The 14,869-nt window shown below is 37.2% G+C and overlaps 1 protein-coding gene across 10 annotated transcripts in view; it reads left to right on the top strand.

Moving 5' to 3' along the window:
• Positions 1 to 14,869, top strand: part of DOCK7 (dedicator of cytokinesis 7) — a 188,017-nt gene that overhangs the window by 28,216 nt on the left and 144,932 nt on the right. For all 10 annotated transcript variants that reach the window (XM_060410347.1, XM_015092015.4, XM_060410312.1 and 7 more), the window contains exons 2-4: positions 478 to 583; positions 9,941 to 10,116; positions 10,296 to 10,364. In XM_060410347.1, coding sequence (XP_060266330.1) covers positions 478 to 583; positions 9,941 to 10,116; positions 10,296 to 10,364 — 351 coding nt within the window. The remainder of the gene's footprint in view (positions 1 to 477; positions 584 to 9,940; positions 10,117 to 10,295; positions 10,365 to 14,869) is intronic.

Below are 14,869 nucleotides of genomic sequence, written 5' to 3'. Positions count from 1 at the left end.
ACTTTATAATACATACTTCTTTTTTTTTTATTTAGACTACTGTTCAGCCAAATTACTTTTTAAAAAAAAATTTTTATTTTTACTTTATTTTGCTTTACAATACTGTATTGGTTTTGCCATACATTGACATGAATCAACCATGGGTGTACATGAGTTCCCAATATTATATACTTTATAATATATACTTCTTATAGCTTTCAGCTCTATCATAAGCCAGAATATTTCCCTGAAATGTCATATACAAAAAGAAGCTTTATGTAAGTTGACTGTCAGTTTTGTACCCTGCATCAGCATTATAAAGACATTCTACTATAATTATAAGCAGTATTTACCAAATTAGCTTATGAATTTATAACCTTACTGATATGCTGAGATTTTGTTGTTCTTTAAATGAACTTTTAATATACTTAGCTTTCTCCCATTTTAAATTAAGCTGATTTCTTTTTGCAAACAATGTGTTTGCTTTTTTTGTTGCAGAACTGTGGCTGCTGAAGTCAGGAAGCAGATCTCTGGACAGTATAGTGGCTCTCCCCAGCTGCTCAAAAACCTCAACATTGTTGGCAATATATCCCATCATACCACAGTAAGTAATGTGTTTAAGATATGGTATGTTACTGTTACGTTCTGACTGGGCCATGAAAAACAGTGGAAAGATAAGAGCGAGGACTTTGACTGTGTGGATCACAACAAACTGTGGAAAATCTGAAAGAGATGGCAATACCAGACCACCTGACCTGCATCCTGAGAAATCTGTAGGTCAAGAAGCAACAGTTAGAACTGGATGTGAAACAACAGACTGGTTCCAAATTGAGAAAGGAGTATGTCAAGGGTGTATATTGTCACCCTGCTTATTTAACTTATATGCAAAGTACATCATGTGAAATGCCACGCTGGATGAAGCACAAGCTGGACTCAAGATTGCTGGGAGAAATATCAATAATCTCAGATATCAATAACCTCAATAACATAACCTCAGACACCACCCTTATGGCAGAAAGTGAAGAGGAACTAAAGAGCCTCTTGATGAAAATGAAAAAGCTGGCTTAAAACTCAGCATTTAGAAAACTAAGATCATGGCATCTGGTCCCATCACTGCATGGCAAATAGATGGAGAAACAATGGAAACAGTGGCAGAGTTTATTTTCTTGGGCTCCAAAGTCATTGCAGATGGTGACTGCCGCCATGAAATTAAAAGATGCTTGCTCCTTGGAAGAAAAGCTATGACCAACCTAGATGGCATATTAAATAGCAGAGCCATTACTTTGCCAACAAAAGTCCATCTAGTCAAAAGCTATGGTTTTTCCAGTATTCATGTATGGATACGAGAGTTGGACTATAAAGAAAGCTGAGCGCTGAAGAATTGATGCTTTTGAGTTGTGGTGTTGGAGAAGACTCTTGAGAGTCCCTTGGACTGCAAGATAAAACCAGCCAGTGCTAAAGGAAATCAGTCCTGAATATTCATTGGAAGGACTGATGCTGAAGCTCCAATACTTTAGCTACCTGATGTGAAGAACGGACTTTGAAAAGAGCGTGATGCTGGGAAAGATTGAAGACAGGAGGAGAAGGGGACAACAGAGGAAGAGATGGTTGAATGGCATCACTGACTCAATGGACATGAGTTTGTGCAAGCTCCAGGAGTTGATGATGGACAGGGAAGCCTGGCGTGCTGCAGTCCATGGGGTCGCAAAGAGTTGGACACAACTGAGTGACTAAACTGAACTGAAGTGCCAGGAGATTGGGTCCCATCATTAGTATCACTAACAACCTTATTGGTTGTTACCTCACTTCTTTCTGAAATTTGAGTCAGGGGAGTGTTGGGAGGTGTTACAGAAGTATTGATTTCCTAATCAACTCCAAAACTTTATATTCAGGATTTAATCAACTCTGAAATTATATAAATAGAACATCTCAGACCCAAGGTGGATTCATACATGAAAATTCAGGCGTCTTTTCTAGAAATAATAGGTACTGAAAGTAGTGAAAGTAAGTCGTTTGGTTGTGTCTGACTCTTTGTGACCCCATGGACTGTAGCATGCAGGCTTCTCTGTCCATAGAGTTCTTCAGGCAAGAATACTGGAGCGGGTTGCCATTCCCTTCTCCTGGGAATCTTCCCGACTCAGGGATCAAACCTGTGTCTCCCACATTGCGGGCAGATTCTTTACTCTCTGAGCCACCAGGGAAGCCCCAATAAATACTGAAGTAAATGTTATATAATTGTGTAGATTCATAGTATTATCTATCTCCTTCGATAGAAAGGAATATATAGTTTTGAATTATTGCTTTAAGCCAGGAGCCGTGTCAGAGATATAAATATATGTTTTTTTTTAATTCAGGAGGCTGGCATGAGGATAATCAGTTTTAATTAAAAAAAAACCTGATACTTAGTTGTAGTAGAAATATGAATTAAAAACATGCTCCGTTTATCAAAAACTGAAAATGTAGTTAAGAGTGAGTTGGGTAAAGTTAAATTACCACTTTCTTTTTATCTGTGAAATAGTACCAATTATTGAACAAACATGGTATGCCAGAGCATAGTAGTTTGAATGGCTTATGGTGACATGTTTATAGTGTTTGTTATTAAGTTTTAAGATATGAAGTTTACTTTTAACAACAGTAACATACTGATTGGAGAAAGTTTATAATATGTAGATTTCTGGATGATCTCAGTGTGCACAGAGATGGTCCTTCTAATAAACACCCTCTTGAGTGTCTTGAACTCCTCTTTTCAACTGATTTCCTGTGCTGTGTGTTACACCTTCACTGTTCATTTCCATAGTCACCCCTGGATTTGGTCATTATGAATAACTGTAAGCCTTATGTAATCTCAGTTCCACAATTCTTACTCTCTGACCACCGCTGCTTCTCTCTTGCTCTCTCACTCTGGTGCTCTGACTTCAGCTGATCCTGCTAATGCTTTTAGGCCTCTCACTCCTTGGTGTCCTTTTTTTCTTCTCTTTACCAAACTTGAATTATTTGTTGAAATTTGTAATTACTCTTTTGCATGTACCGCTGATTTCCTTAACTTCTCATGTCATTGGCACTACCTCAGCTAAACCCAACCTTCTGCTTACTTCATGTCAGCACTCATGCATCTGGGTGTGGCTGGAGAAAAATACACAGGTCTCACTTTACATATATGACCACTAATGCATGAAGACTTCTACATTGCTTACACTAAAAATATTTTATTTTCCTAGTCTGTTCATTCTCCTGCTGTTTTAGTTGACTCATCTCATGCTTCCTGCTCTTCCCTTAAAATCCTAATCGCTCTTCTCTATTTTCAGTCTTAGGATGACTTGGCTGCCTGTTTCACTGAGAAAATTGAAGCAGTCGGGGATATCCACATACTCCTGCTGCCATGCGTGTTCACCTTTTATCTTCTGTGCCCATATTGTCTGTCTGTTCACCAGTTACTTTAGATAAACCACTAGTGAACTAGGTCCCGACTTATCTGTTACTAAAATACAGTACTTTAGTAATTCTCCCTGCTCTTTTATGTCATTACTTTTACATTCCCATCAGTTTACAAACATGCAGATGTGCTGTTATTTCTCCCATTTAAAAGAATTCTTTTTTTGCCCTACTTTTCCATCAGTCTCCCGTTTTCAGTATTTCTTTGCTCTTCTTTGCAACAGAATTCCTTCAAAGGATTGTCAGAGCTTGCTGACTTCAATTTCTCTTCTTATATTCTTTCTGAGAAAGCTCTTTTCAAGTTATGGGAATGTTCAAACATACGCGGAAGTAGAAGACAAGCAAAAACATTGACATTTTTTCATTTAGCCACAATGCTGTTATCACACTTAACAAAATAGACAGTCTAATTCTTTGGTGTCATGTATTATCCAGTGAATGTTTAATTTTCTCAATTATCTCACTTGTCTTTTTGTAGTTGATTTATTCAAAGCAAGATCAAACAAAATCCACAGATGGAATTTGATCTTAGATCACTTGCATTTAAAAAAAGAGGGTAGTTTCTCCTTCCTCTTTTTTTTTTTTCAAATTGAGATAGGGCTGACTTATAATACTAAATAAGTTTCATGTGTAGAACACAGTGTTTCACTGTCCTTAATGGTTGTACTATTTATGGCTTTTATAAAAATTGACTCTGTTCCCTGTGCTGTATAGTATATTCTTACAGATATAAGAATATATATAGTAGTAACTTGCAGTAACTTATTTCCTTTTGGCCGTGCTGGGTCTTTGGTGCTGTGTGGCTGTTTCCTTAGTTTCTTGGGCAGGGGCTACTCCAGTTGCAGGGCACAGGCTGCTTGTTGCAGAGCGCGGCTGTCAGGTGTGTGGGCCTCAGCAGTCGCGGCGTGCGTGCTCAGTGGCTATGCCTCCTGCGCGCTGCAGCAGGGGCTCAGTCGTGGGGCACAGGCTTGGCTGCTTCACAGCGTGTGGGATCTTCCAGAGCAGGGACTGAACACAAGTCTTCTGCATTGGTAGGCAGATTCCTGACCACTGGGCCACCCGGGAAGCCTTACAATAGTAATTTCACTTTGTAATCTCGTACCCCTTTCTTGGTTCTGTTTCCCCACTGATAATCACTGGTTTATTCTCTATATCTGTGAGTCTGTTTTGTTTTTTTTTTTTTGCTATTGTTGTTATATTCTTTAGTTTGTTTTATTTTATAGATTCTACATATGAGTGATAGTGTAAAATATTTGTCTTTTTCTGTCTGATGTATTTCACTAAGCATAATATCCTCCAAATATTAGACTACCACATGTTGCTCATATGGTGATCTAATATTCTGCAAGGGTGCCAAGAGCATCCAGTGAGGAAATGATAGTCTGTTTAATAAATGGTGCTGAGAAAGCTAAATAGACACATGCAGAGCAATGAAATTGGTCCCCTATCTTACACCACTCACAAAAATTAACTTGAAATGGCTCAAAGTTTTAAACAGAAGAGGTAATAGTATAAAACTTCTAGAAGAAAATGTAGAGAAAAAGCTCCTTGATTTTGGTCTTGGAAATGATTTTTTTTGGATATAATACCAAAAGCACAAGCACTAAGAGCAAAAGTCAACAAATTGGGGCTATGTCAAATTTAAACACTTTTGTGCAGCTAAAGAAACCATTAACAAAAGGCATCCTATGAGAATTCCAGGAAAATATCTACTTCTGCTTCATTGACTATGCTAAAGCCTTTGACTGTGTGGATCACAACAAACTGGAAAATTCTTCAAGAGATGGGAATACCAGACCACTTTACCTGCCTCCTGTGAAATCAGTATACAGGTCAAGAAGCAACAGTTAGTACTGGACATGGAACAATGGACTGGTTCCACATTGGGAAAGGAATATGTCAAGTCTCTATGTTGTTACCCTGCTTATTGAACTTACATGCAGAGTACATTGTGTGAAATGCCATGCTGGATGAAGCATAAGCTGGAATCAAGATTGCCAGGAAAAATATCAATAACCTCAGATTTGCAGATCATACCACCTTAGTGAAGAGGAACTAAAGAGCTTCTTGATGAAGGTGAAAGAGGGGAGTGAAAAAGCTAGCTTAAAACTCAGCATTCAAAAAACGAAGATCATGGTATCTGGTCCCATCACTGCATGGCAAATAGATGGGGAAGCAATGGAAACAGTGTCAGACTTTATTTTCTTGGGCTTCAAAATCACGGCAGATGGTGACTGCAGCCATGAAATTGAAAGACGCTTGCTCCTTGGAAGAAAAGCTATGACCAACCTAGACAGCCTATTAAAAAGCAGAGACATTACTTTGCCAACAAAGGTCTGTATAGTCAAAGCTATGGTTTTTCCAGTAGTCATGTGTGGATGTGAGAGTTGGACAGTGAAGAAGGCTGAGCGCCGAAGAATTGATGCTTTTGAACTATGGTATTGGAGAAGACTCTTGAGAGTCCCTTGCTCAGCAAGGAGATCAAACCAGTCCATCCTAAAGGAAATCAACACTGACTATTCATTGGAAGGACTGATGCTGGAGCTGAAGCTCCAGTACTTTGGCCGTGTGATGTGAAGAGCTGACTCATTAGAAAAGACCCTGATGCTGGGAGAGATTGAAGACAGGAGGAGAAGGGGACGACAGAGGACAAGATGATTGGATGACATCACTGACTCAGTGGACATGAGTGTGAGCAGGATCTGGGAAATAGTGAAGGACAGGGAAGCCTGGCGTGCTATAGTCCATGGAGTCTCAAGGTGTCAGGCATAACTGAGTGACTGAATAACAACAACAGTGGGAACAAAATTTTGCAAAATATATTTCAGATAAGGGGGGTAATAGCCAACATATATAGAGCTCATGCAACTTAATAACAAAAAGGCAATCCAATTAAAAATGGGCAGGAGAACTAAATGGACATTTTTTCCAAAGAAGTCATCCAGGTGACCAACAGATAATGAAAAGGTGCTCAGCATCACTAATCGTCAAGGAAATGGAAATTAAAACCACGATGAGAAGATTCCCTCATACCTGTTAGAATGGTTATCATCAAGAAGTGCACATGACTGAAGCGGCTTAGCAGCAGCATCAAGAAGTGATAAGGTTGATGATAACCAGCCTCGATGTTGTTTATCATCAACAAGTGATAGTAAATGCTGGCAAGGATATGGAGAAAAGGGAGCCTTTGGGCACTGTTGGTGGGAATGTAAAGTGGTGTAGCGACTGGGGAAAACAGTATGGAGGTTCCTCAAAAAGCCATATGATCCAGCAGTTCCGCTTTTGGGTATTTATCTGAAGAAATGAAAATGCTAATTCAAGAAGGCACACCCCCGTGTTCCTAGCAACATTACTGACAGTAGCCAATGTATAGAAGCCGCCTGAATGCCCATGAACAGATGAATGGATGAAGAGATGTAGTGTATTTATACAGAGAATGCTGCTCCCTCCCCTGACTCTTAAGTTTGTTTCTGTGCCATTGACTTGTTGAGGAAATTGGGTTACTTGCCTCACAGTTTCCTGCCTTTTGGACTTTATGTATACTTCCTTGTAGACTTGTTTTTCTATTTCCTGTAACTGATTAGATTCTGATTCAACTTTTTTGAAATTTCTTCCTTGTATACTTGTTTTTCCCATCGTCTGTATTTTCTGTGTATGATTAGATTGTTTCAGTTTTTTTTAATGGTTTAAAATTGAGATTTATTTCACATAACCATACAGTTCACCCATTCAGTTGATGATTCAGTGGATTTAATATATTCACAGACATGTGCAACCATCATAACAGTCAATTTGAAACATTTTCATTACCTCAAAAAGAAATCTTTGGCTATCACCCTTTAATTAACCCCCCTTCCCTGTAGCCCAAAATAACCACTAATCAAATACAAGAATTTTGATGGTATACCTGAAGAGTTTGAAAGAGATCTTAACACTAAACACATCAGTCACAGCTCCAATACAGTGATTGTTGAAGGAAGACAGGGTCTCGCATTGCCTGTAAGAGATTCTAGTGCTTCACTGTTGCTTCTTGTCACCCTTTAACCCTACTTACTGTCTAGTCGCTTTCTATTATAAAATCATTTTTCAGTCTCCTCCCTTGGATCTGTAAATACAGGATCTTTCTTTGGAGTCTTGCAAAATAATATATAGTTGTAAGCATCTTATTACTACATCCGAAAACTAGCCCAGGCAGTTGTCTCTGATGGGAGGCAGGGAGAGTAGAGACAGTTGTAGCAAACATATACTTATTTCCTGGTTCCAAGTCTAGCTAACAGTACACCTAGAAAACCAGTGACTTTCACTGTGACTTTGGTAAACAAGATCATTTATCTTCTGTGTCATTTAGTGTTGAGAGTCTCTTCAATAAGTAGTGCTAGGAAAATTGGACAGCTACGTGCAAAAGAATGAAATCAGAATACTTCCTAATACCATACACAAAGATAAACTCAGAATGGATCAAAGACCTAAATATAAACCTCTGCCTACTTCTATTTTCTGAAGATATTCTATTTTCTTCTAGCAGCCTTGTAGTTTTAGCATTTATGTTTGTATCTATGATCCATCTCAGTTTAGTTTTTGTACATGTTGTGATGTAAGGATTGAGGTTCATTTCCTCCCCATATAGTTATCCAACTTTTCCAGCAACAGTAATTGAAAAAGATTTCCCTTTCCTTGATAAATTGCTTCTTTGCTTCTACAAAGAATGTCATGATAGTGTATTTATGTACTTGATGAAATAGTGAGATAGAATGCTTATGAGAGAGAAAACTATGAATTTTAGACTTTGAAGACTCAGTTTGAAAGTTTGCTCCATCATTTTGTGGCTGTTATTTCCAGAAGTTAACTTCTTTGACCACAGTTGCCTTTATTTGTAGAACTGAAATAGTAATTATCGCTAACTTACAGGATTTGGGGGAGGTTTAAATGAGAAAATACATAAAGATAATGACAATAATTGTTACTATCCTTTGAGTATTTATGATATTATAATTATTCAGTATTTTACTTATATCTTTAAAATGTTGTTTTAACAGCTCTGTTTAGTTGTTCAGTCCAGCGAAGTTTAGATTAAAGCACCTTCTCTGTAGTAATGTGAACTTGCATGGTAGCAAGTCGGAGTATTTTTTACCCGATTGAATATCTTAAAAAATAACATATTCTTATTTTCATTGATCTATAGCTGCACATTTTTTATGTTAATATATGAAAAGATAAGATCCTTTAGAGTTTTGCCTGAATAATTTTTCTTTCTTGAATTAGACAAGAAGTAGAATACCTCATCAAAAACTATTATTTCAGCTTGGCTAAGGAATACCACAAATATTCTGTTATTGCTAATAATACTTTTAATATGGTCTGTGTTACTGCAAGCTAGGTGGCTTAAACGGAGAAGGCAATGGCACCCCACTCCAGTACTCTTGCCTGGAAAATCCCATGGACGGAGGAGCCTGGTAGGCTGCAGTCCAGGGGCTTGTGAAGAGACAGACACGACTGAGCGACTTCACTTTCACTTTTCACTTTGATGCATTGGAGAAGGAAATGGCAACCCACTCCAGTGTTCTTGCCTGGAGAATCCCAGGGACGGGGAAGCCTGGTGGGCTGCCGTCTTTGGGGTTGCACAGGGTCAGACACGATTGAAGCAACTTAGCAGTAGCAGCAGCAGCAGGTGGCTTAAAACAACAGAAATGTATTCTATCGCAATGCTGGAGTCCAGAAGTTTCGAATCAGTATCAATGGGTAGAAATCAGAATATTGGCAAGGTCACCTTTTCTTCAGAGGCTCCTTTTAGTATCACTTTATTGCTTCTTCCAGATTCTGATGGCTGCTTGTGGTTATATCACTTCTATCAGGAAGGCGAGAATCTCCAAATCTCTCTTTTCTGTTTCTTCATATGGTTTTCCCCTTGGTGTGGCCCATATCTCCCTCTGTCTTCGTAAAAGGATATATATGATTGCCTTTCGGACCCACTCAGATAATCCAGGATAATGTCCCTATTTTAAGATCCTTAGTGGTATCTTCAAATAGTGTTTTATTTTGTATTTTGTTTATCTATTTATTTTGACATTTAAGGTTCAAGGATTGGGATGTGGCGATCTTTTGGAGGGCCATTTTTCAGCCTACCACAGTATGCTGTATGTTTTTACTAGGGTAATCGGCAGTAACAATAAAGACACCATTAAGAAACTTAGAAATGAAAATTCTAAATTATAAAAAAGAATTCCTTCAATGAGCATTTTGTCATTGTTAAGTATTATAAACCTGTTAATTATCTTACTGTTTTTATGTGGGAGTTAAGGGCAAAATTGAAGCAAGACAATCAAAAGAAAGTTTGACTCAAGCACAAAGAACTATAGGAAGGCCAACACCTGTGATTTCTTTAGCACATCTGGCTGAGTATCTGTTGACATTTTAGAGATAACGAGAAAAATACAATTTTTAAAATAATAAATTTCCTTTATAAAGTTTTAAAATTCTTGTATCCATCTGTTCCTTTCTACCCACCTCTCACCCACCCCTCTTTATAAAGGTGCCGCTTACTGAAGCAGTAGACCCAGTGGATTTGGAAGATTACCTCCTTACTCATCCTTTAGCTGTGGATTCTGGACCTTTAAGGGATTTGGTTGAATTCCCTCCAGATGATATTGAAGTGGTTTATAGTCCTAGGGACTGTAGAACTCTTGTTTCAGCTGTACCTGAAGAAAGGTAAGGAGACATCTACCTATTTCTGTTTTTAGTGTAACTATAAAACAACTGGCTTCCATTATTTTATTCGGATTCCGCTTCTTGTGGTTGTTGTTATTCAACAAGAATGCAGCAGCAAAATTCATAAACATCAGTGCTTTCCTGTCTAAATTATAAATATATTTTCTTTTTTAAAACAGTGAAATGGATCCACATGTTAGAGATTGTATTAGAAGTTATACAGAAGACTGGGCAATTGTGATCAGAAAGTAAGTTGTATATTCATTGTGATATTTAAAAATACTGAGCAGGATCTATAAATGGATTAAGGTAGGTTACTACTAATTATGAGAACTGAAAATTCATTTGAAAAATAGCTGAAAAAGTAATAGGAGAACCTTTGCATACAGATATTTTCTCCTTAGAAGTTCCACACTTAGCTTTCTCTTATTTTCCTTATAAAATAATACTCAATGGACATGAGTTTGAGTAAGCTCTGGGAGTTGGTGATGGACAGGGAAGCCTGGCGTTTTGTGGTCCATGGGGTCGCAAAGAGTTGGACAAGACTGAGCGACTGAACTGAACTGGGGATAGTATTTCTGTTATTACAGATCATTAATAATTACTAATAATATGTAATAATAATGACTTGTAGTAGTCTTTTGGGAAATCATGGGTAAATATTGATGAATAATTTATATTTGTCAAGTGGATCCAATTTATTGAATTGATTAAGTTGAATTTAACAGCTAGTTTTCTAGATCAGGCTGTTTGAAAGGTCTTGGCTGTTTATTAACCAGCTGAATATCTATAGGTCCTTGACCTGTATATCCAGTCAAGTAAGTATTTGTAAAAATAATGTTTTGCTGCAACATTTGTTCCTAGTGGATGGTGTTTGAAATATCAAGTCAGATTAAGAAATAAAATTACTTTTCCTTTGCTAACTTGCATAGTGAAGAGAGAGAGTCTTTATGCTGAATGTTCTTGGCCTCATTCTGTTTTTCTAAAGGAAGAATAATTACTAAAGTAGTGGAAAATTCTGTTAAGACATTACAGTTTTGAGAAATGAAGTTTCCTGTGCTAAATTGTGCTGGCAACAGTGATGTGTTCATTGCTTATTGTGTTGCCCTTCTGTCTTATTTCACTGCGTTTAATATTGTGCTAAGTATCACTCTTGGGGATACTGCTGACATGCTTTTTAGTTTTAGTGTGACCTAATAAAAGCACAGTCTGCTACCCTTTATAAGGAAGAGCTGTTTTTATGAACTTACAATTTTGATAAGTATTTCAATAGCCAGATTTTACAGATTACTGAAGAATACTGTTCCTCTGTCAGATAACTCAAAAGTCTTTACATCTGCTTGTATGTTGGAAGCTTATAATCAGAAATGTTAACAAAAACAGATTAGTTGCAAAATATATTAACCTCATGGAATCTGGAATCTGCTACTTAATGGTAATCATGGGGTTGCTCACCTTGATTTAAGCCAAGAGGGTATGGTAGTTAACATTTATGGTTTTTTTTTTTTTGCTATATGCTGGGCATTTTATTGGGTATTTTATGTTCATTTAAGATTCCAACAGATGAGGTAACTTAGGCTTAGAGTAGTTAAGTAATTTCTTTGAGGTCCCATAGCCAAAAAGTGGGATTGTTAGGATTAGAACCTAGGGGCATCAGACTCTAATGCTTATATTTTTTTCTGTTATACTAGATATTATTTTTAGTGGTAAATGGAAGATGAAGGGGTACTTTTGGTAGTCTAGAAGTTTTAAAGTGCCCCTAAAATAGAAAAGATAGGTGTGATTGGAAACAACAGAAAACCACAGTACAAAATAATCCAAGGAGAAGATACATGCCCAGAGTTCAATAGAATGTTAGGCTCAATGAATACAGGCAGTAGAAGGGGGGTGACATTTATCTGGGGTAAATGTTGGACATTTGGTTATTTTAAAACCTCCTATGCCTTTATGCATAGACATGGGAGTAGAAGTATCCCTATTTTAACAGCACGAATAGTGGTGGCTTGAGAACCTAGTGCTTCCCTGGTGGCTCAAATGGTTAACAATCTGCCTGCAATGCGGGAGACCTGGATTGGGAAGATCCCCTGGAGGAGGGCATGAAACCCACTCTAGTATTCTTGCCTGGAGAATCCCCATGAACTGAGGAGCCCGGGAGGCTACAGTCCATGGGCTTGCAGAGAGTTGAACACGACTGACTAAGCACACCACAGAGATCATAGTGTAGTGCCCGGGGTGGGCATACCTTGGAATAAAAAGAAGGAGCCTTCATACCCAGAAGACTGGCAGACGCTACCTTGAAAGCATGAGGTGCCTCTTCTCCATAATCACTGGATATGTGTTTGGCTAAGGAGATACAGTATTTCCCAGACAGATACACACTTACAAATTAAAAAATGAGTGTTAGAACCTAGAATGGCCAGCTAGTTGATGGGAACCAGTTCACTTGGGCTTCCAAGGTGGTGCAGTTGGTAAAGAAACTGCCTGCCAATGCAGAAGAGGCAAGGGATGTAGGATCAATCCCTGGGTTGGGCAGATCCCCTGGAGTAGGGAATGGCAACCCACTGCAGTATTCTTGCCTAGGAAACTGCATGGACATAGCAGCCTGGTGGGCCACAGTCTGTGGGGTCTGAAAGAGTCAGACGTGATTGAGGACAACCAACCAATCTAAACCAAAGTGCACTTGAAAGAGAATTATCAAACCACAAATAAAAGAGCTAATGATTTAGGAAATAGTTAATAGAACACAGATCAAGAACCATATGTATAACTAATATCCTCAAAGAGATATGAAAAGATACTGTAACCATATAAAAACTCAGCTAGTTATCTATGGAAGTGAAAATTTTGTTCAGTGAAAAAAAATTTAAAACTCTGGATGGGTTTAGTGGTGGAGTAGATGTGACTGAAAAGTGGAATAGTAAGTTGTGAGATGAAACCAAAAAATCCTTCCATACAAAGTGCTTAATATTCATTCATTTATTCAAAAGATACTTACTGTGAGGCTCATATGTGCCAGGCACTATACTAAGCAGTGATGATACATCAGTCAACAAACTCCATGCCTTCATGGAGCCTGCATTCTACTTGGGGTTGAAGGCAATAGACAATAAACAAACACAGATAAATATTTAATAGTTGTGGTGGAGAGAAGTCTTGTAGAGAAAGAAAGTAATATGTAGGGGTAGGGCAAGCCAAGCAGAGGTGTTTTTACTGTATATAACTAATCAGAAGAGGCCTTTCTGAGAAGATGACTTTCAGCAAAGACCTAAAGGAAGTTAAGGAGTAAGCCGTCCGTATATCATGGGGAGGAGTATATTTGACAGAGAAAGAGCAGTACCCGCAATGGTTCCATATTGGAAGCATGCTAGGACTGTTTAAGAAATACCAAATGATCAGTGTGGCTGGAACAGAATAATTTGAAGGAGAGAATGCTAAGATGCAAAGTCAAAGAAAAGGCATTGGTGGATGGATGATCATGTAGAGCCTCATAGCGACTAACTAGAGGAACAGAATGATAATACAGAAGAGTATTAATCATAAATCATGTCCTTCATCTCAGTACTCTTGAATTTCATACTATTGGTTTTTTAGAACATAAAATTCAATAGTATTCTGGCTTATTAGAGTAGCTTAGATATAAAACTTCACAAATCAAGGTACTCTTTTCCACTGTATCTCATTTTTATTAAAAATACAAATACTATAAGTATGTATGTGTGTACATAATATATATGCTAGGAAAAGGTCCAGTTAGTTAAATAATAGGAGTGTTCAACACTGATAATCTCTGAGTAGTAGAAATATAATGATTTTACAAGTCTGTATTTTTAAATTTTCAGCAATGAACATGGATTGGTTCTGTAATAATAAAATATTTTTAAAGAAAACTTTTTCATATAGAAAAGCAACAGTGTATTTTGTCCTTTAAAATACAAATATTTCCATTGAGAACAAAAGATGTAAAGACTAGAAAACAGTTCAGTATCTTTCAAAAATTATCTAGTGATGGTTTTGGCTATAAAGTTTTATCTATTTGTCTTTAGTTAACATGATTTTTAGTTAATCAGGCTTGTGTTTGAATTCACACTTTGTCACTTTGCAAACACTTTTACACAAACTAAGGCACTTTAAACTTTCATGAAATATCAGAACATCTGCTTTTGAGTAATACTTTCATGTTACTGTATTGCATATCTTTGTTTTGGTTCTTCCAGAGAAAACTGCTGTTTTTTATTCTATCTGATTATGCTATGATATGAACATCATGTAGCTGCTGTTTCAGTACCTTTAGCAACAAGACACAATGTAAATAATTCATATCGGGTATGTTTATTTACTGTGTCATCAATTGACTGATAAACCATAATATCCTCTGGTAATTATAATTGTTTATACTTCAATTAAAATTTCCCCCAATGTGACTATATGAGGTATGGCACAGTAAATGCTCTTGATTGTAGTGTCTCTGATAATCTTGGATATTGGGTTGTTTGGAAAAAAGCTTGTATTAAGAGTTCTTAGCCTAATATATATATTATACAACAATATATGTTAAGTATATATATAAATATATATATATTTATACACACACACACAATGGTGTAGATCTTGCTGTTTTTCATTTTAGAATTCTGAAGCTTTAGGTTGCTTGAGATCTTTTATACATAATGAGGTACAGCAAAAATTTTTCTGGCTGTTTGAAACTTAATGGTTCAATACTTTCTCTATATTTTGCCTTTTAAAAATTTATACT

The sequence above is a fragment of the Ovis aries genome, chromosome 1 (assembly GCF_016772045.2).
Source record: "Ovis aries strain OAR_USU_Benz2616 breed Rambouillet chromosome 1, ARS-UI_Ramb_v3.0, whole genome shotgun sequence".
Classification (NCBI taxonomy): domain Eukaryota; kingdom Metazoa; phylum Chordata; class Mammalia; order Artiodactyla; family Bovidae; genus Ovis; species Ovis aries.
This window is presented reverse-complemented; position numbering and strand designations above follow the sequence as displayed.